This window comes from Chlorocebus sabaeus, chromosome 24 (genome assembly GCF_047675955.1).
Source record: "Chlorocebus sabaeus isolate Y175 chromosome 24, mChlSab1.0.hap1, whole genome shotgun sequence".
NCBI lineage: Eukaryota > Metazoa > Chordata > Mammalia > Primates > Cercopithecidae > Chlorocebus > Chlorocebus sabaeus.
The window spans coordinates 51,429,731-51,455,502 of NC_132927.1; the positions used below are offsets into that span (position 1 = coordinate 51,429,731).

At 41.4% G+C, this 25,772-nt stretch overlaps 1 protein-coding gene across 5 annotated transcripts in view; it reads right to left on the reverse strand.

The window, feature by feature from the left end:
• Positions 1 to 25,772, reverse strand: part of NEK9 (NIMA related kinase 9) — a 45,589-nt gene that overhangs the window by 9,278 nt on the left and 10,539 nt on the right. For 3 of the 5 annotated variants that reach the window (XM_073011175.1, XM_007987296.3, XM_073011174.1), the window contains exons 7-19: positions 23,742 to 23,852; positions 22,882 to 22,946; positions 19,557 to 19,607; positions 18,941 to 19,133; positions 16,651 to 16,795; positions 15,778 to 16,014; positions 15,268 to 15,314; positions 13,180 to 13,335; positions 11,329 to 11,437; positions 10,663 to 10,824; positions 6,775 to 6,945; positions 5,043 to 5,102; positions 1,217 to 1,428 (exon numbers count right to left, since the gene is read on the reverse strand). In XM_073011175.1, coding sequence (XP_072867276.1) covers positions 1,217 to 1,428; positions 5,043 to 5,102; positions 6,775 to 6,945; positions 10,663 to 10,824; positions 11,329 to 11,437; positions 13,180 to 13,335; positions 15,268 to 15,314; positions 15,778 to 16,014; positions 16,651 to 16,795; positions 18,941 to 19,133; positions 19,557 to 19,607; positions 22,882 to 22,946; positions 23,742 to 23,852 — 1,719 coding nt within the window. The remainder of the gene's footprint in view (positions 1 to 1,216; positions 1,429 to 5,042; positions 5,103 to 6,774; positions 6,946 to 10,662; positions 10,825 to 11,328; positions 11,438 to 13,179; positions 13,336 to 15,267; positions 15,315 to 15,777; positions 16,015 to 16,650; positions 16,796 to 18,940; positions 19,134 to 19,556; positions 19,608 to 22,881; positions 22,947 to 23,741; positions 23,853 to 25,772) is intronic. The other 2 variants (XM_007987299.3, XM_073011176.1) reach the window with 1 other exon arrangement.

Genomic DNA, 25,772 nt, shown 5'->3' on the forward strand with positions numbered 1-25,772 from the left:
AATAAAATTCACCAGCAATTCTATCACTCACAACCACTTTAAAAACTGTCAATACATAGTCTTGTCGACATTTGTATTACATATTTCCTAAAAGAATGAGATCATACAGATATTTCATCCTCTTCTGCATAGCCATACGTTGTGACTGACTTTCCATGAAAAGAAATATACTTCAACATTTTTACTTTCTTTTTTTTTTTTTTGAACAGGGTTTTGCTTTGTCGTGCAGGCTGGATTGCAGTGGTGCAATCATGGCACAGCTTGGCTCACTTCAGCCTTGACTTCCCAGGTTCAAGTGGTCATCCTGCTTCAGCCTCCTGAGTAGCTGGGACTATAGGTGCACACGACCACACCCGGCTAATTTTTAAAATTTTTTGTACAGACAAGGTCTTGCTGTGTTGCCCAAGCTGGTCTTGAGCTCCTAGGTTCAAATGATCCTCCTGCCTCAGCCTCCCAAAGTGCTGGAATTATAGGCATGAGCCACTGTGCCCAATCCAACATTTTTACTTTCTGTATCTCAACTTTCATCAACCATTTTCCTATTGTAAGGCATTCCAATTGCTCCAATATTCCATGTCTATAAATGACAGCATAAAATCTGTAAGCTTAATCTTTATATACATGTACTACAAAAACTGCCATCAAGGTAGGTTAAAGTAACTTATAATACATTCACTTAAGTAACAAGGGTATGAGAACATTTTTATCTCTTTTTGGAAAGAAAAAAGGATTAGTGATTAGGCAGTTTCTTTCCAGGTAGAAATCAGAAGGCTGAGCCGGGCGCGGTGGCTCAAGCCTGTAATCCCAGCACTTTGGGAGGCCGAGACGGGCGGATCACAAGGTCAGGAGATCGAGACTATCCTGGCTAACACGGTGAAACCCCGTCTCTACTAAAAAATACAAAAAAAAATTAGCCGGGCGCGGTGGTGGGCGCCTGTAGTCCCAGCTACTTGGGAGGCTGAGGCAGGAGAATGGCGTAAACCCAGGAGGCAGAGCTTGCAGTGAGCTGAGATCTGGCCACTGTACTCCAGCCTAGGCGATAGAGCGAGGCTCCGTCTCAAAAAAAAAAAAAAAAAAAAAAAGAAATCAGAAGGCTGGATTCAGGATGCACAACAGTTTATTAGGTACTTGGAAAACTGAGAGACCCTGACAGCTCTTTCTAGTTCCTGCAAAGGGTCAGATATTTTATCCAAGTTACTTCTTCCAAAGGAATTACCTTTCGAAGCCAGCCAGGACAGGAGCTGCTGGCCCCATTACTGTTCCCCATGGCCTCTGTGGGACTGATTAAACCTTCCATTCCTCGGTCTGCTTCCATTGTTCCTCGGAAGCCTCCACTTGGGTCAAGAGTTTCAGATTCCTGCTGACTGTCCTCTTCTTCACCACTGCCGCCCCCGCCGCCTCCTCCTCCCGGGCTAGAGCTCTGAAACACTGATAGATACACAGCACAGAAATAGACAGCTTTGCTATGCAGCAAGACAGATTTACCATCTGACAACCCCACTTACCCTGGAAAGGTGCCTAAAGCTGCATGAAGTGCAATGGCAACAGTGCAAGTCAAGTATTAGGGATGAAAATTTTGGTTTTCATACAAACTATGTTTTGTAATTTTGTATAGTTGTATTTGTGTAGCAGGATGCTCATAATGATAATTCCATTTACCAACTTTGTCTTATATCCATAGCAGGTTATCAATATTCTAAAAGCATTACCAAACAATTCCCCCAACCAAGCCCACCAAATCTAGCACCCATGCTTACTCTGCTTCTTTAAGAGATACATTCAGATTCCAGCATCCTCCATAGACATTTATCTTATATAAAAAGGTCTTTAACATTTGAGTCAAACTCCTGTTAAAGCTGTCAGATAAACTTACCATTAACTCCCTGTCCAGGGAAAATCTGAATGTTGAATTCTTCAACTTTTTTTTTTTTTTTTTTTTTTTTTTTTTGAGACTGAGTCTAGCTTCTGTTGCTCAGGCTGGAGTGCAATGGCCTGATCTTGGCTCACTGCAACCTCTGCCTCCCAGGTTCAAGCAATTCTCCTGTCTCAGCCTCCTGCGTAGCTAGGATTACAGGCACGTACCACCGTGCCCAGCTAATTTTTGTATTTTTAGTAGAGGCAGGGTTTCACTATGTTGGCCAGGGTGGTCTCAAACTCCTGACCTCAGGTGATCCGCCTGCCTTGGCCTCCCAAAGTGCTGGGATTACAGGTGTTAGCCACTGCGCCCGGCCAATTCTTCAAAATTTAATGTGAACATTACATTCTCTGATGACTATCTGTATGAATTTTTATAATATAATGGCTGGTTCTTTCATATCATACAGCATATTCCAAGCAACCTTAATGAAGACTAGCTAATGTGTGGTCAGGAAATGAAACTGAATTTTAATATGGGCCAAAGAAAAATATAATTAAGAAGATTAATTTGTCAAAGTTAAAAAAACTGCCTGGTATTTTCTTTTTTTCTCTTACTCCTCAGAGATCCTTATTCTGATGCCTGGTATTTTCTGAGGCTAAATGTAAGGAAGGGTTAATTATCACCTGCTATGCTGGCCTGGGGACTAACTGGGTCATGCTGAGATCCTACGGAAGCAGCAGAACCATAGTTACCAAAGTGAGTTCTGAAGCTTACTTTTTTGTTTTAAATGGCTTTTTAAGATTATGCTGCATTTTAGATATACCTAAGACTATTTTAACATACATGTAAATTTTCATGCGTAACAATAAACATAGGTCTATCTGCTACTAGAACTAGAACTGCACTATCCAATATGAGTTACTAGCTATATGTGCCTGCTTAGACTTAAAGAGAATTAAAAATTCAGTTCCTCAGTCACAAGAGCTACTCTCTTGAGAGCTCAATAGCCACACAAGGCTGGTAGCTACTATACAACAGCACAGATATGGAACATTTCCACAATTGCATAGAGATCTACTGGACACTGCTGAACTAGAGCATTACCTATATCACTGTATTTGCCTTGTGAATTCCTTCCTTCTCTGGCCTCCCACCCAGATGAAACCGTTCTGTTTAATTTTATATTTATCATTTCTTCTTAAAAACTTTATCGCCTTTATGCATCCTTAAATAATACATTAGTATTTATTTTACTTTTATTTATTTATTTTTTTAAGATGGAGTCTCGCTCTTTTGCCAGGCTGGCATACAGTGGCACAATCGTGGCTCACTGCAACCCCCGCCTCCCAGGTTCAAGCAATTCCCCTGCCTCAGCCTCCCGAGTAGCTGGGAGTACAGGTGTGCACCACCATGCCCGGCTAATTTTTTTTTGTATTTTAGTAGAGACAGGGTTTCACCATGTTGGCCAAGATAGTCTCAAGCTCCTGACCTTGTGATCTGCTTGCCTTGGCCTCCCAAAGTGCTGGTATTACAGGCGTGAGCCACCACGCCCAGCCTATTTTACTTGTTTCTAAACTTTATAAAAAGGCCATGTAGTCTGCTGCAACTTGCTTTTCACATTTCACATTATGGAAATATTTGGAGATGTTCACTTTCACTCCAATGGATGGTTATAATGCATTTAATCAACAAATAGTTATTGAGCATTTACCATTTGCCAGGCACTGTTCTAGGCAAGTAGATAAAATTGATAAATAAAAAAGACAAAAATCCCTGCTCTTCCTCGAGTCTACATCTTCCCACCAATGGACGTTTGCTTTTAATTTTATGTTTTTCCTTTAAATACTGTTCTAGCAAAACAAAGTTGTAGTCGAACTGCTGTGCTTAGCAAAAGATCTTTAGTCAGTTTTGACAGATATTAATATACATAAACAGAGATGCCAAGCAATGGGCTACTTAAATAAACTATATATAATATGGTATAATAAGTTGGTGTATATGTGTAAACTGAAGTTCAACAAGTCTAGATCATGTTTTCAGCTGTTTTGTTTTTGGAGGTTTAATCTGTTTGACCGATTGTTTATGTATTTATTCATTCATTCGAGATAGGGTCTCGCTATGTTGCCCAGGCCCGGATTGCAGTGGCTATTCATAGGCATAACGATAGTGCACTGCAACCTTGAACTCCTGGCCTCAAGTAATCCTCCTGACTCAGCTTCCTGAGTACCTAGGATTAACGGCTGTGCCACTGTGCCCAGCTTTAATCTGCTTTTATTCTGGGTGTTTATGTGTTTTGATTCCAAACAATATCAGAATCTGGGCCGGGCATAGTGGCTCATGCCTGTAATCCCAGCACTTTGGGAGGAGGCTGAGGTGGGCAGATCACTTGAGGCCAGGAGTTTGAGACCAGCCTGGCCAAAACAGTGAAACCCTATCCCTACTAAAAATACAAAAAATAGCTGAGTGTGGTGGTACATGCCTATAATCCCAGCTACTTGGGAGGCTGAGGAAGGTGAACCACTTGAACCTGGGAGGCAGAGGATGCAGTGAGCCACTGCACTCCAGCCTGGACGACAGAGCAAGACTGTGCCTCAAAAAAAATAAATAAATAAAATAAATCAGAATCCTGGTTCTGAGACATCAAAGGCTACAGGGACTCTAGCAGGTACAAAACCAAAAGGAAAATAGATTCAATTCCTGGCATGGTCCCCAATAATAAAGAACCATGAAGACAGCAGTCAAAGGAAATCTATCAGAGATCTTTGAGATGATTCTCCTAACCACACTGAAAGTTTAGCCGAGTTTTATTCTGAGTGCCTGTTTTGGTGAACTATTTCTTAAGAATGGAATACCCCTGGGAATACCGTGGAAGTAGAGGACTCATTACCCCCTAGAATAGCAAGGAAAGGAATAATACATAAGTCATACTACAGTACTGGGCAAGCTACTTAATTAACTTCCATATACGTTGGAGGCAAAGATGATGTACTCTCTCTCTGATCACAATGTAAAAGTTATAACTTACTGCAAAACCAACCAAAATATGATCCTTTCTCTTAACCACTGTATTCTTCACTTCCCAAAGACATTTCCCATTTTCCTTTGGGTTTTAGAGTCTACATGGAATCTAACCAAAAGATTCACACTTCAGAAAACCACTGGTACCTGAAACATTGATACTTACCAGTTCCAATGGATAAGCCACTGCTATTGGAACGGATGGTCTTAGAATTCAGTACTTTCTCTGAGAAAAAATATTTGGTAGGTAAGCACTGTATACAGATATAGGCAAGAAAAATGAGAGAAGACTAGGATAGGGAGATAATTGCTCTCCCTGACTTCAGACAACTTTAGACTTATAACTTACAGTTTTAGAAATTAGTATCATAAGCTAAGCACCACTTGCTATTCTAATTATATTCACCATCTACATTAGTAACTGTCTGCCTTGGCTGGTCACTGGTATCACCTGGGAAGTTTTAGAAAGTAACCATGTGTTTGAGACCAGCCTAGGTAACATGGCAAAACCCAATCTCTAAAAAAAACACAAAACTTAGCCAAGTGTGGTGGCACTGGCCTGTAGTCCCAGTTACTTGGGAGGCTCAGGTGAGAGATCAGTTGAGCCTGGGAAAGGAAAACTGCAGTGAGCTGTGTTTGTGCCACTGCAGTCTACTCTGGGTAATGGAGTGAGACTCTGTCTCAAAATTAAAAAAAAAGAAGTAACACTGCATAGGTCTATAGGTTCCACCCCAGAGATTCTGATTTAATTGGTCAGGGATAGGGTCTGGACAATGGTATTCTTAAAAGTTTCTTGGCCGGGTTCAGTGGCTCACGCCTGTAATCTCAGCACTTTGGGAGGCCGAGGTGGGCGGATCATGAGGTCGGGAGTTCGAGACCAGCCTGGCTAATATGGTGAAACCCTATCTCTACTAAAAAATCCAAAAATTAGCCAGGTGTGGTGGTACACTCCTGTAGTCCCAGCCACTAGGGAGGCTGAGGCAGGAGAATCGCTTGAACCTGGGAGGTTGTAGTGCGCTGAGATCACACCACTGCGCTCCAGCCTGGGCGACACAGCGAGACTCCGTCTCAAAAAAAAAAAAAAAAAAAAAAAAAAAAGCGCTTCTCAAGGATTCTAATGTATGTGCTGATAAGGTTGCAAACCACTGATCTAAAAGTAGACTTATAAACTCTTACACAAGCATTTATAAAGTAGTTCATAACAAAGTAATCTTTATGCAGAAAGCACTTATAATTTAAAGTTTCTTTTAAGGGATGTACTGAATGTTTCTCATGAAAGCATAAGCACAGACAACAAATTAATTGGTGGATGACTGGAAGTAACAAATTCTAGGGCCAGGCATGGTGGCTCACGCCTGTAATCCCAGCACTTTGGGAGGCCGAGGCAGGTGGATCACCTGAGGTCAGGAGTTCTAGACCAGCCTGGCCAACGTGGTGGAACCCCGTCTCTACTAAAAATACAAAAATTAGTCAGGTGTAGTGGTGGGTGCCTATAGTCCCAGCTACTTGGGAGGCCGAGGCATGAGAATCGTTTGAACCAGGGAGGCAGAGGTTGCAGTAAGCCAAGATCATACCATGGCACTCCAGCCTGGGCGAAAAGAGTGAAACTCCATCTCAAAAAAGAAGACCAAAAAAAAAAAAAAAAAAAATCAATTCTAAGCAGGGAGGCAGAGCCCAAAGTTATATTAAAAAATAATCAAGAGGTGGCAGATAGCAAAGTTCCAGGAAATGACAATGTTCTGTTCCCACCACTAGGCATGGCATCCTTGACCATTACAAGACTTACAGAATGGCTTCTTCAGGACATTTCTGTTTCCAAGAATGTGACCAATAGTACCTCAGACGTGGGTCTATCCTCTGTCAAAGCCATCCCAACCCCAGACATATGAAACTCTTACCAACAATGAGAATGGTATGCCAGCCACGGCAAGATAGGTCCGGGACATGATGCAGAGATCCAAAAATAGGCCGAGGCCATGAGGTACAGATATCAGAGCCATGTGGTCTCTCTGTGGGGGTCATTGCCAGGCGGCCATTACCACCATTGCCCCAGGCAAAAATGTGATTATCTAGGAAAAAAGTTAAACAGCAGACCATTTAACAGAACACTGGCTTCCCAACTCTCTGGGTTCTCCATCTTTATATCCTAGAGCTAGAAAGACTTCCCACTATGTACTAAACAAGGGAAAGCTGTTTATTCTCCTATATAAAGCCTAAACTCTTCCTGATTCCACTCGGGTAAAAATGCCCACTCTTCCTATGTACTGCCATTCATTCATTCATTCATTCATCCATTCATTCACCTTTTTCTTCAACAACTTTTTATTGGTCATTCATTCAAAAACTGACTGAACATCTACTTCATGACAGGTACTGCATGGGGTGATGGAGCAGTGAAAAAAACCAAGTCCTTGCCCTGTGGAACTGACATTCTAGTAGGGGAGACTGATAATACATAAATAAACACCTAATATTTAAGGTAGTGATAAATGCTATGAAGATAAATGGTGGAGAAAAATAAGTGGAAACAAAGAGTAACAGATGGGTGGGATATCATTATTTTATATAGGGTAGGTCAGAGGAGTTCTGACACTTGAACAGAGATCTACTGGAGTGAGGAAGAGTTTCCAGGCAGAGGGAACAGCAACAGCAAAAGTAATGTCAGTAGCACAAACAAGGAACAAGGAGACCCCTACAGTTGGAACAAAGTAAAGGAAGGGACGGTGATAGCAGAAGGTGTCAGGAGGTGGCTGGGGTCCTGCTCACATAGGGCCAGTCAGGCCACTGTGATGACTCTGGTCTACTGACTGATAGAGGAAACCACTGGAGGTTTTGAGCAGTAGGTATTTAAGAGAATCCCTCCAACTACTGAGGAGAACTGATGGCAGGGGAGCAAGGATGAAAGCAGGGAGACCAGTTGTAGTGGAGATGGTGAGAAGTGGTTGGATTTATTCTAAAGATAACCAATATGGATGGGATGTGGAGTGTAGGATGAAGCTGCCATTTATTGAGACAGGAAGGCTGCAGGAGGTACAGGTCTGGGCAGAAAATTAGAAGTTTGATTTTGAGTATACTAAGTTTGTCTGAGATGCCTATAACTTCTTATCCAAATCAGGCTTTTTTTTTTTTTAAATGAAACAGGGTTGCTATTAATCATTAAGCCATGACAACAGGCATGAAGGCACGAATCAGGATTGGTCTAAGATAAGTGGGCTATATGGCCCACCCTATATTTCGACATCAAGTTGAGAAGCTGTTGAATAAATGAGTCTCAAGGTCAAGGCTGGTGATATAAAGCAGTGTATAGGGGGAATGTAAGGGAACAAGCTCACTTTGGAGAGACAAGTGAGCCTTGGGGCACTCCAGGACTTAGAAGAGTAGGCTGCTGCTATTACAGCACCTAACACTTGCCTGTGCTAGTCCCCTACTCTACTAGACTGTGAGCTCCTTGAAAGCAGGGGTTTTCTGAGACTCATTTCTATATTCCTAGAGCCTAAAAGAGGACCTGGACATGAATAAGGCCATCAAGTACAGTTCAGAGGAGTATAGGAACATCAAGAGGTAATATGCCCAGCCACAGAATCCAAATTTACATTCTTCATTCTGAAGTTCAAGTCATGAACTACACAGATCTATTCAAGAAACATGAGTTTTCTGAAGCCCTGTCAGAAAGTGCTATAGCATTTGCTGCACTAAATTTATCTTCAGTGACATCCTGATTCTGTCCTGTGTGACATTTCCATTTATCCAAGTCTGACCTAAACAGTTTGCTCCTTAAAGTCCCTTATTTTAGGACAAGCAGAGAGAGTTAATGTGCTGTTCTGAATGCTGGTTTATTTAAATATGGTAACAGATCACTTAATTGACAACATCCCTGAGACCCCTCATGAGTACAGAACAGGCATGGACCAAAAGAAAACAAGGATATCTCAGAGCAAAATCAACAACAAAAAAATTGATGAGTCAAAAGATAAGAAGATGAAATGTATTAGCTGGGCATGGTGGCACACGCCTGTAATTCCAGCTACTTGGGAGGCTGAGGCAGGAGAAGCACTTGAACCTGGGTGGTGGACGCTGCACTGAGCTGAGATCACACCACTGCACTCCAGCCTGGGCACAGAGCAAGACTCTGTCTCAAAAAAAGAAAATGAAATGTGAGTTGTTACCAGTCAAGTGAAAAAAGTGGCTACAAAAATTTAGAAGTTCAGATGATGACACAGGAAAAAGAAAAAAGAGGAAAAAAGTAAGCAAAGAAGGGAAAGTAGGATAGCAACAGTGGCAGTACAGAAGAGGAGTGACCAGGTGCAGAGGCTCACGCCTGTAATCCCAGCACTTTGGGAGGCCAAGAGGAGTGGATCATCTGAGGTTAGGAGTTTGAGACCAGTCTGCCTAACATAGCAAAACCCCATCTCTACTAAAAATACAAAAATTAGCCAGGCATGGTGGCAAGTGCCTATAATCCCAGCTACTCGGGAGGCTAAGGCAGGAGAATCGCTTGAACCTGGGAGGTGGTGGTTGCAGTGAGCTGAGATCGTGCCACTGCACTCCAGCCTGGGTGACAAGAGTGAGACTGTGTCTCAAAAAAAAAAAAAAAAGGAGTAATGAACCAAACTATACTGCAGAAAGAAATAGTCACAGAGGACCAGGTGCAGAGGCTCACACCTGTAATCCCAGCACTCTGGCAGGCGAGGCAGGCAGATCACGAGGTCAGGAGTTCGAGACCAGCCTGGCCAACATGGCAAAACCCTGTCTGTACTAAAAATACAAAATACAAAAATTAGCTGGATGTGGTGGTTCATGCCTGTAATCCCAGGTACTCAGGAGGCTGAGGCATGAGAATTGCTTGAACCTGGGAGGTGGAGGTTGCAGTGAGCCAAGATCGTGCCATTGCACTCCAGCCTGGGCAACAGAGCAAGACTCCATCTCAAAAAAAAACAAAAACAAAAAAAAGGCCAGGCACAATGGCTCATGCCTGTAATCTCAGCACTTTGGGAGGTCGAGGCAAGCAGATCACCTGAGCTCAGGAGTTCGAGACCTGCTGACCAACATAAAGAAACCCCATCTCTACTAAAAATACAAAAATTAGCCAGGCGTGGTGGTGCATGCCTATAATCCCAGCTACTCAGGAGGCTGAGGCACGAGAATCGCTTGAACCTGGGAGGCAGAGGCTGTGTGTGATGAGCTGAGATCGCACCATTGCACTCCAGCCTGGGCAACAAGAGTGAAACTCTGTCTCCAAAAAAAAAAAAAAAAAAAAAAAAAAAAAAATCGTCTCAGAGAAAAGAGAGAAGAAAAATCAGTTAGACCAAATCAGAAATCTGAGAGACACATAATATAGAAGAAAGCAGCCCTTCGAACCTTAGCAGTCCCTATGGACATCACTGTAGTACAGCTGACCCCAGCCAACAGAGAAAATATGCTGTTCTCTCCAGCTATCCAATCAATGTTTATTGAAACCAATCAACAAGATACTGGGCAAGTTATATAGAAGTACTTAATAATTCTTACAACATTTTACCAAAAAAGTGAAAGCTGAAATGAAAAAAGGAGGAATGTAGAACATTAACCTATCGTTATCTAGAAATCTGGCCTTTAAAAACAATCACTATGTTGAATACATAAAAAGTTAATAAAGCTTAATATATATAACCGGCCACCAATTTAATACAAATAAAAAAGTATATCCATAATGCAGCTATACAAATAACCAGTCCACTTCTTTCCCAGCCAAGAACTGAAACACAGCCAAGTATCCAGAAAGCTTGAAATGATATGTACAGACTCACCATCAGTGGCAGCAATGGTAAACTCATCACCGCAGGAGACCCTGATCACTTGCTTCCCACCTAGAGGTCCCCCCAACAGATTGATTCCCAGACGCTTCTTGTAGTTTCCAACGCCCAGCTGCCCACACTTGTTGCAGCCAAAGGTCAGCAGCCGGCCTCGCTCTGAGAGAGAAGCAAAAAGAAACAACAAAGCACAAATGAGTCCTGGAACCCAGAGAAGATACAGCCAAGTAGACTTCCATGGACTAGCTTCTGGTTGTTAGAATATACAAATATAAAACTAGCCACATGATCCTGGACCTAGAGCAGCTACAGTATCTAGGCACTATAACCAATTAGATCCAGTCAGCAACTCGATATTGTATTCTCTCTCCAGTATTGTACTTTTAGTAAGAAAAATGAGTATTACCTTAGAATACTTATAAAAGATGCTAATCAGAGACAACAGATGTCTGGAATCATAAGTGCGGTGGTCTCATAAAAGGATGTATTTATTATGCATTTATAATAATTATCAAGAAAAATATGTACCTGAATACATTAATGAGATAATACTCGATGTTCAGGGGAAATCAGGATGATGTACAAATGAAGAAAACCTAATACTTGATTGAATAAAAGAGGCTGAGTTACTAAGGCATGTGATACAGTTGTAAATCAACTTACCATCAATAGCAGCTGTGTGAGTCTTGCCTGGGGCAATGGTACGGATCTTATAAAAGGACAACTGTTTGGCCAAGGTAAAGGACGTTGTGTAGGGAACTTCATGGTATGCCTGAACCAAAATAAAACACAAAGCAGATACATGAGGTAAGAAAATTGAGGGAAAATCAGGTTGAGAATGGAAAAAAGTCCTGGTGACCAAAAGGCCTTTCAAGTGAGTTATATTACTAAGAAGAGGGTGCCAGGTAGTTTTCCATCTCCAACAGAAAACAAGAAGAAATAAGCTCAATATGTAATCAGAGAATACAGCACGTGAGGCAGAACTTTCTGACAACCAAAGTTTTAGATTCTGACTTAGGGTTTATAAAACATGAACTTTCTATCCCAGAAGGTATTTATATAAGGAGAGAATCGTTGACACTTACCTTGGTTATACACTCTGCATATCTAACAAGGGCAGGGCAAAGAATTAAAGTCCTGAGGACTGTCTCCAGCCCATAAAGGAATCAGTTTACTGTGATCTAATTTCATCTATAGGGTAGTGTTTCTCAACTTAATTAAAACTCATGTTCTCTTTGAATTAGTATTAAAAAAGAATCCTCTCATTGAAGTTTAAAATTTCACAACAAATCCACTGCTATAATGAAAACATAAATCAAGTAATAGTAATTCTGACTATTTCTTTATTTTTGTTTGTTTTGTTTTGAGACGGAGTCTTGCTTCGTCGCCCAGGCTGGAGTGCAGTGGCACGGTCTCGGCTCACTGCAAGCTCTGCCTCCAAGGTTCACGCCATTCTCCTGCCTCAGCTTCCTGAGTAGCTGGGACTACAGGTGCCTGCCGCCACGCCCGGCTGTTTTGTTTTTGTATTTTTAGTAGAGACGGGGCTTCACTGTATTAGCCAGGATGGTCTTGATCTCCTGACCTCATGATCCGCCCGCCTCAGCCTCCCAAAGTGCCAGGATTACAGGTGTGAGCCACCGCGCCCAACAACTGAATATTTCTTTTCAAACTACAAAGACACTCTCTCCAGCCTTGCCCTGAATTTGTACTCTCCTAATTGAAAATCACTACTTTAGAGATTGCTTAAAAATTAATTCTTACCTTTTTCATTGAGTCAGAAAACTTCTATCTCTTAATTTTATTCTTTGGAAAATGACAAAACTCATCATATTAACACAAAAAGGAAACTAAGACAATATCACTGGCCAATTTACTAACATTTTTGAAGACAGAATGGTAATTACATCAATAAGCCTAAACAGGATCAGTGATTTGGGAGAAATAAATCTAAAAAACTCCAATCAATCAATCAATCAATCAATCAATCAAAAAAACTCCAGGAAGGTGATGCATGGAAACGTCTTTTTTTTTCATAACATTAATTTGCTTGTTCCTATTTCAATAAGGTAAAAGCTGAATTTCATAATTTTATTCTTTGTAATCAATTTATTTATTGAAGTATAACATACTGCAAAATATCACAAAGCTTGACACATTTTTCTATATACATATACTTGTAAAACCATTACAGATCAAGATATAGACCATTCCCATCACCCTACGATCCCTTCCACCTCTTCTGTTAATATCCCTCCTTCCATAAGTAGCCAGTATAAGTTAATTTGATTTCTGCCAGTATAAGTTAATTTTGCCTGTTCTTAAATTTTACACAGATAGAGCTATATAGCATGTACTCTTTGTGGCTGGCTTCTTTTGCTGCACACAATGCCTATGAGACCATAACTTTATTCTTAAGTCAAATTCCATGGTCACTAACTAATAAAAGCATCTCAAAGAAATTCCAACCTAGAGAAATTCTGTTGATGTGGTTAGAACACCAATCAGGACACTCACTTCATGGTTGATAATTCCTGACATGCACTGATTCAGACCCAGCTTATTGAACTCATTGAGTCCACAAGCCAGCACTTTGCCTGACTGGGTCAACAGAAATGTCCCATCACAGCCACATTGAACTGCAACAATAATCAAGGCCTTGGGAACATCCACCTGCAAGAAAAAAAATCAGAAAAAGAAATCCCAAATATATAATTAGTATTAGAAAAAAAGCTCTTAAATTCTTTCAAAAGAGACATGCTGCATTTAGCAGAATGATTACAGAAATGTGAGGACTGCTCTATTCTTTTCAGATTTGCCCAGTGTCTTAGAGGCTATTTTTTTCTTTTCTTTTTTTGAGACAGAGTTTCCCTCTTTTGCCCAGACTGGAGTGAAGAGGCGCGATCTTGGTTCACTGCAATCTCTGCCTCCCAGGTTCAAGCGATTCTCCTGTCTCAGCCTCCGGAGTAGCTGGGATTACAGGTGCACACCACCATGCCCGGCTAATTTTTGTATTTTTATTGGAGATAGGGTTTCACCATGTTGGCCAGGCTGGTCTCGAACTCCTGACCTCAGGTGATCTACCTATCTTGGCCTCCCAAAGTGCTGGGATTACAGGCATGAGCCATCACGCCCGGCTGAGACTACTATTTTCTTTTCTTGTTTTTTTTTTGAGGTGGAGTCTTGCTCTGTCGTCCAGTCTGGAGTACAGTGGTATGATCTTGGCACACTGCAACCTCTGCCTCCCAGGTTCAAAGCGATTCTCCTGCCTCAGCCTCTTGAGTAGCTGGGACTACAGGCATGTGCCACCATGCTCGGCTAATTTTTGTGTTTTTAGTAGAGACAGGGTTTCACCACATTGGCCAGGCTGGTCTCAAACTACGGACCTCAAGTGATTTGCCCGCCTCGGCCTCCCAAACTGCTGGGATTACAGGCATGAGCCATTGTGTCCAGCCAAGGCTACTACGGTCAATGAAGAGCTCAAGTTTTACAATATCAAGGAAAAGCTGACAGTTCCAGGTCAACCAAACAAGACAGCCCCTCTCAGTTTGTTTTAGTAATAGTCCTACTTAGGGTGACTTGTCAAAAAGTTGAGAAAGAAGCTTCAATTCATTGCTGATTTTGTCTTGAGATGGAAGGCTGCTTGACAGTTACAGAAATTCAACAGCCCTGGAGGTCCCAATCTGGTCATTTTATAGGAGAGGTGACAGAGTACTGAGGTAATATCTAGGATTTCCAAATGCTCATATATTTTTACAGCTAACTAGACAGGACTGGAGAATGGTTGGGTGATGCGTGTGTGGGGCCACAATGGATGTGTGTAAAACCTGAAACCTCAACCCTCAGTTTCTGCCACAGCCTTTCCAGGAGAAAAGGAACAGCTGGGAATCCCACTGAGGATGGTCCTTAGAAACGCAGAATAATTTAATTTTTAAAATGTAAATAAAAACTGATTTGTCTAAAAGTTCCCAAGGAAAAAAAAAAAAAAAGCCAAAACACTGGTAAACAATAAATGGTATAGCTGATTTAGCCAACCCTCCAATGGGTAAGCCTGTGCCCTAGGGTAGGTGGGAGAGATGTGACTGTGCTTTCCCCCCAGCTGGTATCAGCCTCTGTGAGCCTCTCACAGAGCCAGCTCTGGCAAGGCTGAGAGTAATTAGATAGTAAGTTTCATGCAACATGACCGCTAAACAAAAACAACTATTAATATTTCATCTGGTGGTCAACTGGAGAAATAGGAAAGGAAAATGACTGTGTTGGGTTAAGAGACAGTATATTGCTTTACTGTATCTTCTTGAATTTTCCAGTATATTTGTAGCTATATGTGACTTTTCTGCTGTACACGCTGATTTTAGCTTTCATCCCTGAGTAAGATGTGACCTCACAATGTCCACAGTCGTTGTATCCACTTTCTCAATTTTCTATGATTTGGTCAGATGACAAGACCACAGGGTGCTAAATCAGGAATCCTAGATTGTCGGTCTCCCACACAGGAAACATTTCAGAAATAAACACCTTGATACAGCAGAGCCAAGGAAAGAGAACATATTATTGGAGTCTGTGCGACTTAGATAGGTTTTAGAAAGAAGCTGCTTCTGATTTTACCTTTTGTGGTGTATAATAATCCTCTTCTGAATCCAAACCCAGTCGTCCTGAAACACACATAAGAATGAAAATCATTATAATGGGGGCTTCCTTCCCAGTGAAGAGGTTCTGTAAGATTCTCTTTTGCCAGGCATGGTGGCTCATGCCTGTAATCCCAGCACTTTGGGAGGCCGAGGCGGGCAGATCACGAGGTCAGGAGTTCGAGACCAGCCTGGCCAACATGGCGAAACCCTGTCTCTACTAAAAGTACAAAAAATTAGCTAGGTGTGATGGCGTGCGCCTATAATCCCAGTTACTCAGGAGGCTGAGGCAGGAGAATCGCTTGAACTCAGGAGGTGGTGGTTGCAGTGAGCCCAGATCGTGCCATTGCACTGCAGCCTGGATGACAGAGAGAAACTCTGTCTCGAGGAAAAAAAAAAAAAAATTAAAAGATTTACGGAATCAACACTTCTCATTTAGGGGCTGCATGATGTGTTTAGATGCATACAACTTTGAAGTCAGGTTGTATACCTGCGAAGAAGTGGACAGAGACAAGGCTACCCCTACCATATTCGCCACAGCCCCAAGAATAGACTTCCTTGTTTCGTGTCAGAACCACCACATGATTATCTCCACAGGAGACCTGCTCCACTGGATTGCTGAGGAAGAAGTTCAGCTGCATGGGTTCTAGCACTTCAGGGCCAGCAACTTTGTCCACCCCCATGCAGCCATAATAATCTGATCCAAAGGCATAGAGCTGACCCTCATCTGCAAAAGAAAGGAAAACAGAATCCATCAAAGGACTGATTTATTTTATCTAATCAGAAAATTGGGCAGGGCTGGAATGAGGACTACCCCAGCAAATGATCTCACATGAAATGATTATATCCAAGAAATTAAAAGGATAGACTGTGCAGGTCTAGAGTTCTATGTCAGAGAGTCATGTGTACTACTACCACTACTATATAAAACAATTTAAAAAGTGGTAGCATTATCACGTTAAAAGGACTTAAAATTTTAATAGGGCCATCTTTGTTATATAGATAAAAAAAAAAAAGAGTTCCAAGGAACCATAAAGTAAGTAATGACAAGACTAAAACTAAACTTAGGTCTTGATCCTAATTTAGTGTTATCCATAGCCTGATGAGGTGGTAAGATTATTTTTCCTGCCAACCGGGACACACATTTTCTCCTGATCCCACCTCTTCTCTGTCTTCTCCTTGCTCACCACCACCTAATACTATAGCAAATTTGGCATGTTATTATTAATGAGTATATTTGCTCAAGGTCCTCTGGTTCTTTGTAGACTGTCTTTTGTTTTAAAATCCCAATTAAGATTGCACAGCATTAAGCAAAATACCCCCACATTAAATGCACTTAAGACACTTTCTGCTGATGGCTTACCAGTCACACAGACAGTGAAATCATCACCACATGAAACCTGATGGATAGCTTTGCCTTGCAACTTTTCCACATGCTTTGGCTGTCGATAGGAGGCTTTGTCTCCATGGCCCAGCTGACCATGGAGTTTAGTGCCTCCTTGCATGTTCTGTGAAATAAAGAGGTCTTATGACTTTTTTTTTTAATTACATTTTATTAAACTCAAAATTTTAAAGAGATGGGTTCTCATTATGTTGCCCAAGCTGGCCTTGAACTCCTGGGCTCAAGTGATCCTCCTGCCTCGGCTTCCCAAAGTGCTGGGATTGTAGACATGAACCACCATGCCCGGCTGAGAGGTCTTATGAAGTTTTAATTTTTCATGCCAAAAGCTGATCTTTAATGTAACTTCACATGAAGAAAAACAGTAGAAAAAAAGAGCTAGAAGTTTAGAAATTAGAAAAAAATGGGCAAAGGGATTAAATATTTTAATAGCAAGTAGTATAAAGACCCTGCCAACAGGTAAAGAAAACTTAAAAAGTATCCAGATTAATATCCATTAATCTAATCTTTGTCCTTCAAGTCTAAGGTGAACAATATATTTAATTACAGGTGGTGGTGAAAAAAATTCTTTATAATATAGTCTAATTTGGTTGCTTTCTACAGGAATATAGCTTCTTGAAAATCTGTACTAGAAGTTTCATAAATTTTGGTCACAGTTTCCCTGAAACATGGAAGAGTTATAAAGAATCTGGCTACATCAAAGAGGCTGCTATACAGCAATGAGACTAGTCCTTGATGACTTTTCAACTTTTTTTTTTTTTTTTTTTGAGACGGAGTTTCGCTCTTGTCACCCAGGCTGGAGTGCAGTGGCTCGATCTTGGCTCATTGCAAGCTCTGTCTCCAGGGTTCAAGCGATTCTCCTGCCTCAGCCTCCCAAGTAGCAGGGATTACAGGCACCTGCCACCACGCCCAGCTAATGTTTTGTATATTTAGTAGAGATGCGGTTTTGCCGTGTTTGCCAGGCTGGTCTCGAACTCCTGACCTCAGGTGATCCACCCGCCTCAGCCTCCCAAAGTGTTGGGATTACAGGCATGAGCCACCCCATCTGGCCTTTTCTACAGTTTTATAGAGAAAAATAATTCTATTAAATGAGTAAACTACAAGTCCTCATAATACATATACATATATATATATATATATATTTTTTTTTTTTTCAAACAAGCTCTTGCTCTGTCACCCAGGCTGGAGTGCAGTGGTGCGCAGTGGTTCACTGCCATCTCCAACTCCCAGGCTCAAGTGATTCTCGTGCCTCAGCCTCCTGAGTAGCTGGAATCACAGGCATATGCCACTTTTGTATTCTCAGCTAACTTTTGTATTTTTAGTAGAGATGGGGTTTTGTCATGTTTGCCAGGCTGGTCTCAAACTCCTGGCTTCAAACAATCCACTCGCCTTGGCCTCCCAAAGTGCTGGGACTTCAGGTGTGAGCCACTGCTCCCGGCCAATAAATGTTTAAGATACTAATTTCTCTCCAGCAGCCTGAAATGAGCCTGAGAAGACATAGCAAGAGACAGGTGGAAAGCCAAGAGAACACGCTATCACAGAAGGCAAGTGAAGACAAAGCTTCAAGGAGGGAGTGGTCAACTATGTCAAATGCTACCCAGAGTCAAGCTAAGTAAGGACTAAAAACCATCTGTTTTATTTTAGCAATTTATGGGTCATTTTTCAAGACTAGTTTCAGTTGAGTAGCAGAGATGGAAGCTGCACTGTAGGTGAATGAGGAGAGAGTGAGAGATAAGGAAACAGACAGCAAACACAATTTGTTAAAGAAGGTGAGAGGAGAGAATCTAGAGGGCAACAAAGAAATTCTACACAAAATATACCTAGCCATCTTCAATCACTGCTGTGGGCTTCAGGGGTTTCCTGACATGGTATAGTGCTTCCTTTGTTTACAAAGCTATTTCACAGATAATAGTTGCTCTGAACCTCATGGTAATATAACAGAGTAATTGAGTGACTTGTCTGAAATCATCCAGCTGTAAATGGGAAAGCCCAGTCTCCTGAGCCTTTCCATTTTCTCTCCCTCTCTAATTCACTCATTCAAAAACCATTTATAGGTGACCTAATATGTACCACCCCTGGGCGTACATCAGTGAACTAAACAGACAAAATTCCTGCTCTCATAATAGCTTCCATTCCATCACCCCAGGTTGCCACTCCCTTAGTATAGGTTCAGCTAATAAAATGCTTAAACATCGTGGGCCCAGTAAACTATTAGGCTTACAGCACTGTTCCAAAATGCTTAGCGTTCACTTACCACCCAAGTGTACAGTTCCTTCTCCACTGTGACCACAGCAAAGTGGGTATTCCCTGCACACACCTGCCGGGCACTACAGCCGCTCTTGATAACATCCAGTTTTTGGGGGGTGGATTTTCCACCACCCCAAACATAGACTTCACTGGTTCGTGATGTTACTACAGCAATGGGTGCTTCAGTCACAGTGCTTGACCTGCCAACAACCCCCAGAACAAAGGCACATTTAACAATAAAAACAATATCAAAGAAAAATGCTTCCAGTCTGTTCCCTGAGAAGAACTGCCAATTATGGTATGAGAAAGTATGTTCTTTCTCAACAACTTATTTCAATGTGCTCTATCACAGCAGACTTTGAAATTCCTGCCTCAGGGCTTCATCACAGCTTGGCCAGATCAGATTCCAGTCTGACCCATAACACCTACACTTTTCCACATTCATCATGGTAATGATGGCCACTTTAGTGTAAGGATGAAATTATAGCTTTCTTCTTAGAAATGACTGTCTGAAATTTAAGCAGATGCTGGCTCCTGAAATCAAAGAATGCCTATGCTCAAGAAAGACCCCCCCCGGTTGTAATTTAGGATATATAAGTTTTTAAGAGTCTCTTGAACATTACCTTGGTCTCTTTGTAGGCGCATTAAGCAGAGTGACTTTTTCCTCCATCTCTCTACCAAAAGAAAAGCAAAGATACATGAGTGAAATAATAGGATTTTATATTGCAGAGGTGTCTGTTTAATACATTTCACAGATTTAATCCTCTTATAAATTGTATGCATCCTACAACATCACAATACTTTTAGCAAAGTACCTCGATACAACTCAAAACAATTATATAGTCCTTTCATTAGATAATTCATTAAATACCCAAAGGCCAGCAGTTTGGGGCCATTTGCTTTCTACCTCTGAGAAGTGGTCCAGGGTGGAACAGAGAGCCTTGAGAACCTCTGATGTACATGTTTAGTATCTGATGGACACCTTCATCTAGTCTGCCCACTGACTCCCAAACTCAGGATCTCCAAATATGAGCTTGTTAGCTTTTCCCCAAATGAGCTTTTCTTTTTTTTGTTTTTTTTTTTTTGAGACAGAGTCTCGCTGTGTCGCCCAGGCTGGAGTGCAGTGGCCGGATCTCAGCTCACTGCAAGCTCCACCTCCCGGGTTTAAGCCATTCTCTTGCCTCAGCCTCCCGAGTAGCTGGGACTACAGGTGCCTGCCACCTCGCCCGGCTAGTTTTTTGTATTTTTTTTAGTAGAGACAGGGTTTCACCGTGTTAGCCAGGATGGTCTCGATCTCCTGACCTCGTGATCCGCCTGTCTTGGCCTCCCAAAGTGCTGGGATTACAGGCTTGAGCCACCGCGCCCGGCCCCAAATGAGCTTTTCTTTCCGACTCCTCTATTTCTGTAACTAGCCGCAACAGCCTTCCCCAGTTCTCCCAGTCAACTGGGCTTAAAACCTCAGTCATCTCTGATTCATCTCTTTCCCTTTAATATTCAGGTTCTACAGATTCTACCTATATAGTACTTTTTGTACTTACCTCTTCCTTTCCAGTCTCACCACCTTAGTTCTGGGCAGCTCTACTTCCCACCTGTACTGTGATAATACCTCCTAATCAGCCTCACTTACTACAGTCTTAATCATTTTACTATACTAATTTAACGCAGATGCTAATATTGCTAAATAACTCTTCCTTAGATATGCCTCTCATCACATGAACTGCCCTCTCGCAAACATCCACTATCTCTCGACAGTGGATGTGATACCCACTCTATCTTTTGCACTACCTCTTGAATTAACCACAATCTTCTTGGCCTGGCATGCAAGATTTCCTACCTATTTTTCCAGACTTCCTTCCTTTTGTTTGCACCCCATGTTCTAGCCCAGGGCTGTCATCCTAACTAAATCAATTATAGCTGAGCTCCTGGAGTAGTGCTCAGGCATCAGTACTTTTTGAAAGCTCCTGATATTTTGCATCAAAAGTCCCAGGTCTAGAACCACTAATCTAGCCAAATAGAATTTTGTGTTTCCTGAATATTTTCCACAACTTCCTGTGTCTATGTTTCTGCTTATGCTATATTCTCTGTCTGGAAAACTCTGTCTTATGTTTTCCATCAAAGTACAAAGTTCCAAAGTATTGCAGGTAAATCTATAATTATCTCAGTAAAAATTTCATGCCTACACTCAAGAAGTAAGAGATTAAAATAGTGACTTAAAACAGTGATTATGCCGGGCTTGGTGGCTCATGTCTATAATCCCAGCAGTTGGGGAGGCCGATGCAGGCAGATCACCTGAGGTCAGTAGTTCGAGACCAGACTGGTCAACATAGTAAAACCTTGTCTCTACTAAAAATACAAAAATTAGCCAGGCATGGTGGCGCCTGCCTGTGGTCCCAGCTCCTCGAGAGGCTGAGGCAGGAGAATTGCTTGAACCTGGGAGACAGAGGTTGCAGTGAGCCGAGATTGCACCATTGCACTCCAGCCTGGGCAACAGAGTGAGATTCTCAAAAGGCAAATTAAAAAAAAAAAGTAAATAAAATAAATCATTATACTGCTGTGAAATAAGCCAGATAAAAATTTTAAATATGCTTAACCAGACCAAAAGGGTGATACTGCCTGCACATGCACAAAACATAAATGGAAGTTCATGGTGCCATATCTGGAGTACAGTACATAATTTCAGGCACTAAAACACTGGCTGAAGAAGAACCAGAAAAGATTAATTAAATGGCATAGTAGAATAACAGTACGGATGAAACAGCAAATATGGAATTAGGGATGTATAGAATGTATCCAAGGGCAAGACTTGAAACAAGCATTGTATGTGAATATTTGGAAGGTATAAAAACAAAGAACTGGTAGTGGAGGAAGAAGGGTAGCAAGGCAAAAATAGTGTAATAGGATGAAATACAGACTCAAACATTTAAGGAAGATAAACGTTTTAAATTAAGGTGTGAAACCTCCTAGAGGAACTGAGGGATAAAGGATGTTCTTCCTATCTCTAAAGATATCTTGACAGAATAAATCTCAGGAAATAACCTCTGAGGAGTCAATAAAACTCGACTTCAAATATGGGCAAAATGTACCTGAAGAGGATTCCTCCAACTCCAACCAACCACCTAAACAAATGCAGTGAAAAACAAAGGCCCAGGCCGGGTATAGTGGCTCATGCCTGTAATCCCAACACTTTGGGAGGCTGAAGCAGGAGGATTGCTTGAGGCCAGGCAACAGCTTTGAGACCACCCTGGGCAACACAGCAAGACCCTGTCCCTATAAAAATAGAAAAATTGGCCAGGCATGATGGTGCACACCTGTAGTCCTAGCTACTTGGGAGGCTGAGGTGTGAGAATCACTTGCAGCAGGAGTTCAAGGCTGCAGTGAGCTAGGACTGTGCCTCTGCACTCTAGCCTGGATGACACAGTGAGACTCTGTCTCAGAAAACAAACAAAAAACAAAAAAACCAGAGGCCCAGTCCAATTCACACTACAATTGGTAAGCACCCTATGCCAGGCCCTGGACTGACCACTTTTTATGCATTATCTTCTTTAATCCTGACCTCATCTTACTTTATAGAGGAGAAAGCTAAGAAATAAGGATGTTAAATAACTTGACAAAGATAATGACAGAATTCAGACACAAACATAAGGATGTCTGAGTCCAGACACCCCTCTTCCTTACTGCACTCTAATGCCTCAACTCTAGATTTAAAACCAATGGATGGGGTGTGAAGGGCTCTTGGGTCTCATCAGTACACATTTAGAACAAAATAGCACAGGCGAAGGAGGCAAAAGTCAGAAGCTATCCCTAAGCAATAAAAGCAGGGATGTTGGTAGAAAATAGCACTATTGCAACCAAGTCCGGAAACACTACTCTTTCTTGTAGTACTTGGATCAAGCCTCTAAAAGTCATCTATCTCAGAAAAGACAATGGAGTGACTTCTTCATACTTTACCTCCTGCGTTTCCTGAGAAGGGGGCGATCTAGAAGTTCATCTGCAGTAGGTCTCTGCTCAGGATCCTAAAAAGTAAAAATAGGGTTAGTTTTCACTTAAAGGAAATGGGCAACATGGGATCTAAAGATAATTAGTCAAAGACCACTGCATTATCCCTTTGTTTTAAAAATCATTTCTTATGTGATACTCCATGTTTTATGTTTCTCACCTCATTATCATCAACACTTGTACATGAAGGAGAATGTTTATAATGCACCTTCCTCACTTGTTCAATTAGGGCAGTGGCTCTCCAACCTCAATATATACAGAATAGAAGAATCACCTGAGGGGTTTGTTACAAATAAAGATTTCTGGGCTTTATCCACAGAGATTCTGACTGAGTTCGTCTACGGTGGGGCCCAGGAATCTTCTTTTTACTTACAAAACTCTCCCATTCCCTGGTGATTCTGACTCCAGTGTTTCATGAAACATACTTTGAGTAATACTAGAACTACACAGCAAGGGAACTATGAGATATGAGAAATACAGACATTCTGTATTAAAAGTGGTAAATTATCTTTCATTGCAGTTTTATGAAATATATATTCAGAAATTACTCTTGGTCATAAAAATGGAGCACAATTTAGATGGGAAATTCATTTCACAAACTAATACTTACAAAACAGAATAAAGTAAGAATTTGTTCACTGAAGCACACAACTATAATGAATTACCAATACCTATTCTCTGTATAGCCACAAATACACTCTACCCTGGGGAACTGGATGTGGTTTTGTATGGTTTATAGTTATGCCATACACCAAACACTGAGGCTGGAAGGGGAAATACGAAACTGAAGTGAATATTTAAGTCACACCTACCTGGTCAAGGCACGAATGAACCATTTGGATCAATTCCAAAGAGTACTGGCTAGAGTCAACTTCCATGGCCCGAATTCCTTGCACGATCTTCACACACAGGTTGAGTGGGTTCTATGAGAAAATGATGACTGCATTGTTCCTGGTTATATGAAGATGATGCTATACTCTACTGGTAGGGGCTCTCAGGTGTCTATGACCATTATTTAAAGAATTGGCAATAGGTCTGACTTCTTGTTATAACTACTAGTATGCATCAACAAGAAATGGTTAGGGATGCACTGATACTATTAGACAGAATGAAGCCAACTGGCTATACAATCTATAACTATGTGGCCAACAATATAATGCTCAGAGTATATTATAATCTGACCTTTCAACTGAATCCCAAGAAAAAGGAAAGCAAGACTAGCCATGCTTCTTGGCTTCATGTAGTTCCCTTGCCAACTAACTTGCCTTCTAATTTATATATCCTAGTTGTGGCTGTACAGACAATACTCTGCTGCAACAGACAAGGCAGTGAATAATATTAAGATGATAATATTAACAATACTATGGTAATACCATTATTGAGAGACTACTACAAACTAGACAGGCACATTACATATATGGTATTTTTTAGCCTCACTAACACCATTCAAGGAAATTATTATCATTATCAATTTATATATGAGAAAAAGGGGGCTCAGAGATGTAAAGTAACTGACCAAAATCACAGATAGTAAAAATGAAGCTATAACTCCAATCAAAGCCTGACTCCAAGTCATATATACACACACATATATACACACACACACGTACATATACACACAACATATATATATACACATATTTCTTGAGACAGAGTCTCACTCTGTCACCCAGGCTGGAGTGCAGTGGCACGATCTCTGCTCACTACAACCTCTGTCTCCTGGGTTCAAGTGATTCTTGTGTCTCAGCCTCCTGAGTAGCTGGGATTACAGGCATGCGCCACCATGCCTGGCTAAGTTTTGTATTTTTTAGTAGAGGTGGGGTTTCACCACGTTGGCCAGGCTGGTCTCAAACTCCTGACCTCAGGTGATCCGCCCGCCTCAGCCTCCCAAAGTGATGGGATTACAGGCATGAGCCACCATGCCCAGCCTCTGACTCCAAGTCATTTTTCTTCCACCATACTATTTAGGGGAATTAGATGATATACTAGAACAACCTTCAGGATTTAGAAAAATGAATAGGTCTTATGAAAGGGCAATGAATTTACATTACCTTACATTTGCGTTTTTCATATACATTATGAGAGAATCTCTGTATGGGGAATATATATTGTTACCATGTTATAGATAACGAAACAGAGGATCAAAGAGATGAAGTGATTTGCCTAAGTTCTCACACCTGGTTGGTAGAGGCAACTGGATGTGAATCCACTTTAGCCCCTCAGTGTGCTCCACGGACCAGCAGCATCAGCATCACCTGGGAGCTTGTTAGAAACACAGAATATCAACCCTGCCCCCCGCAAAAAATCTGCATTTCAACAAGATGACTTTGTATGCGTATTAAAGTTTGAGAAGCACTGCTTTATATAAGGTTGTACTTTAATTTACTTGAAAAAAGAAAAAAAGACTTAAAGGGATTCATTGTCTATAAAGCAACGACAATCTTTATTTTTTAACAGATAAACTTTTTTTTTCCTCTAGTTAATGAATATTTTTAACACCCACAATGTGTTAGGTATTGTAGAAAATAAAGCAAACATTTGGAAGGGTTTTAGATTACCTGGCAAAACCACAGCTATATAAAAAAAGTTAAGTACAATAAAGTGATACTGGTGCTATGTCAGAAGTGTTTACAAAGATAAAATAAAGGCATAAAAAAGTAACAATTTAGGAAAAGGCCTAAATATGCTGGGCATGGGGGCTCACATCTGTAATCCTAGCATAGGCTAAGGCAGGAGGATCACTTGAGGCCAGGATTTTGAAACCAGCCTGGGTAACATAGTGAGAACCCATCTCTACAAAAAATAGCCAGGTGTGGTGAGGCACGCCTGTAGTTCAAACTACT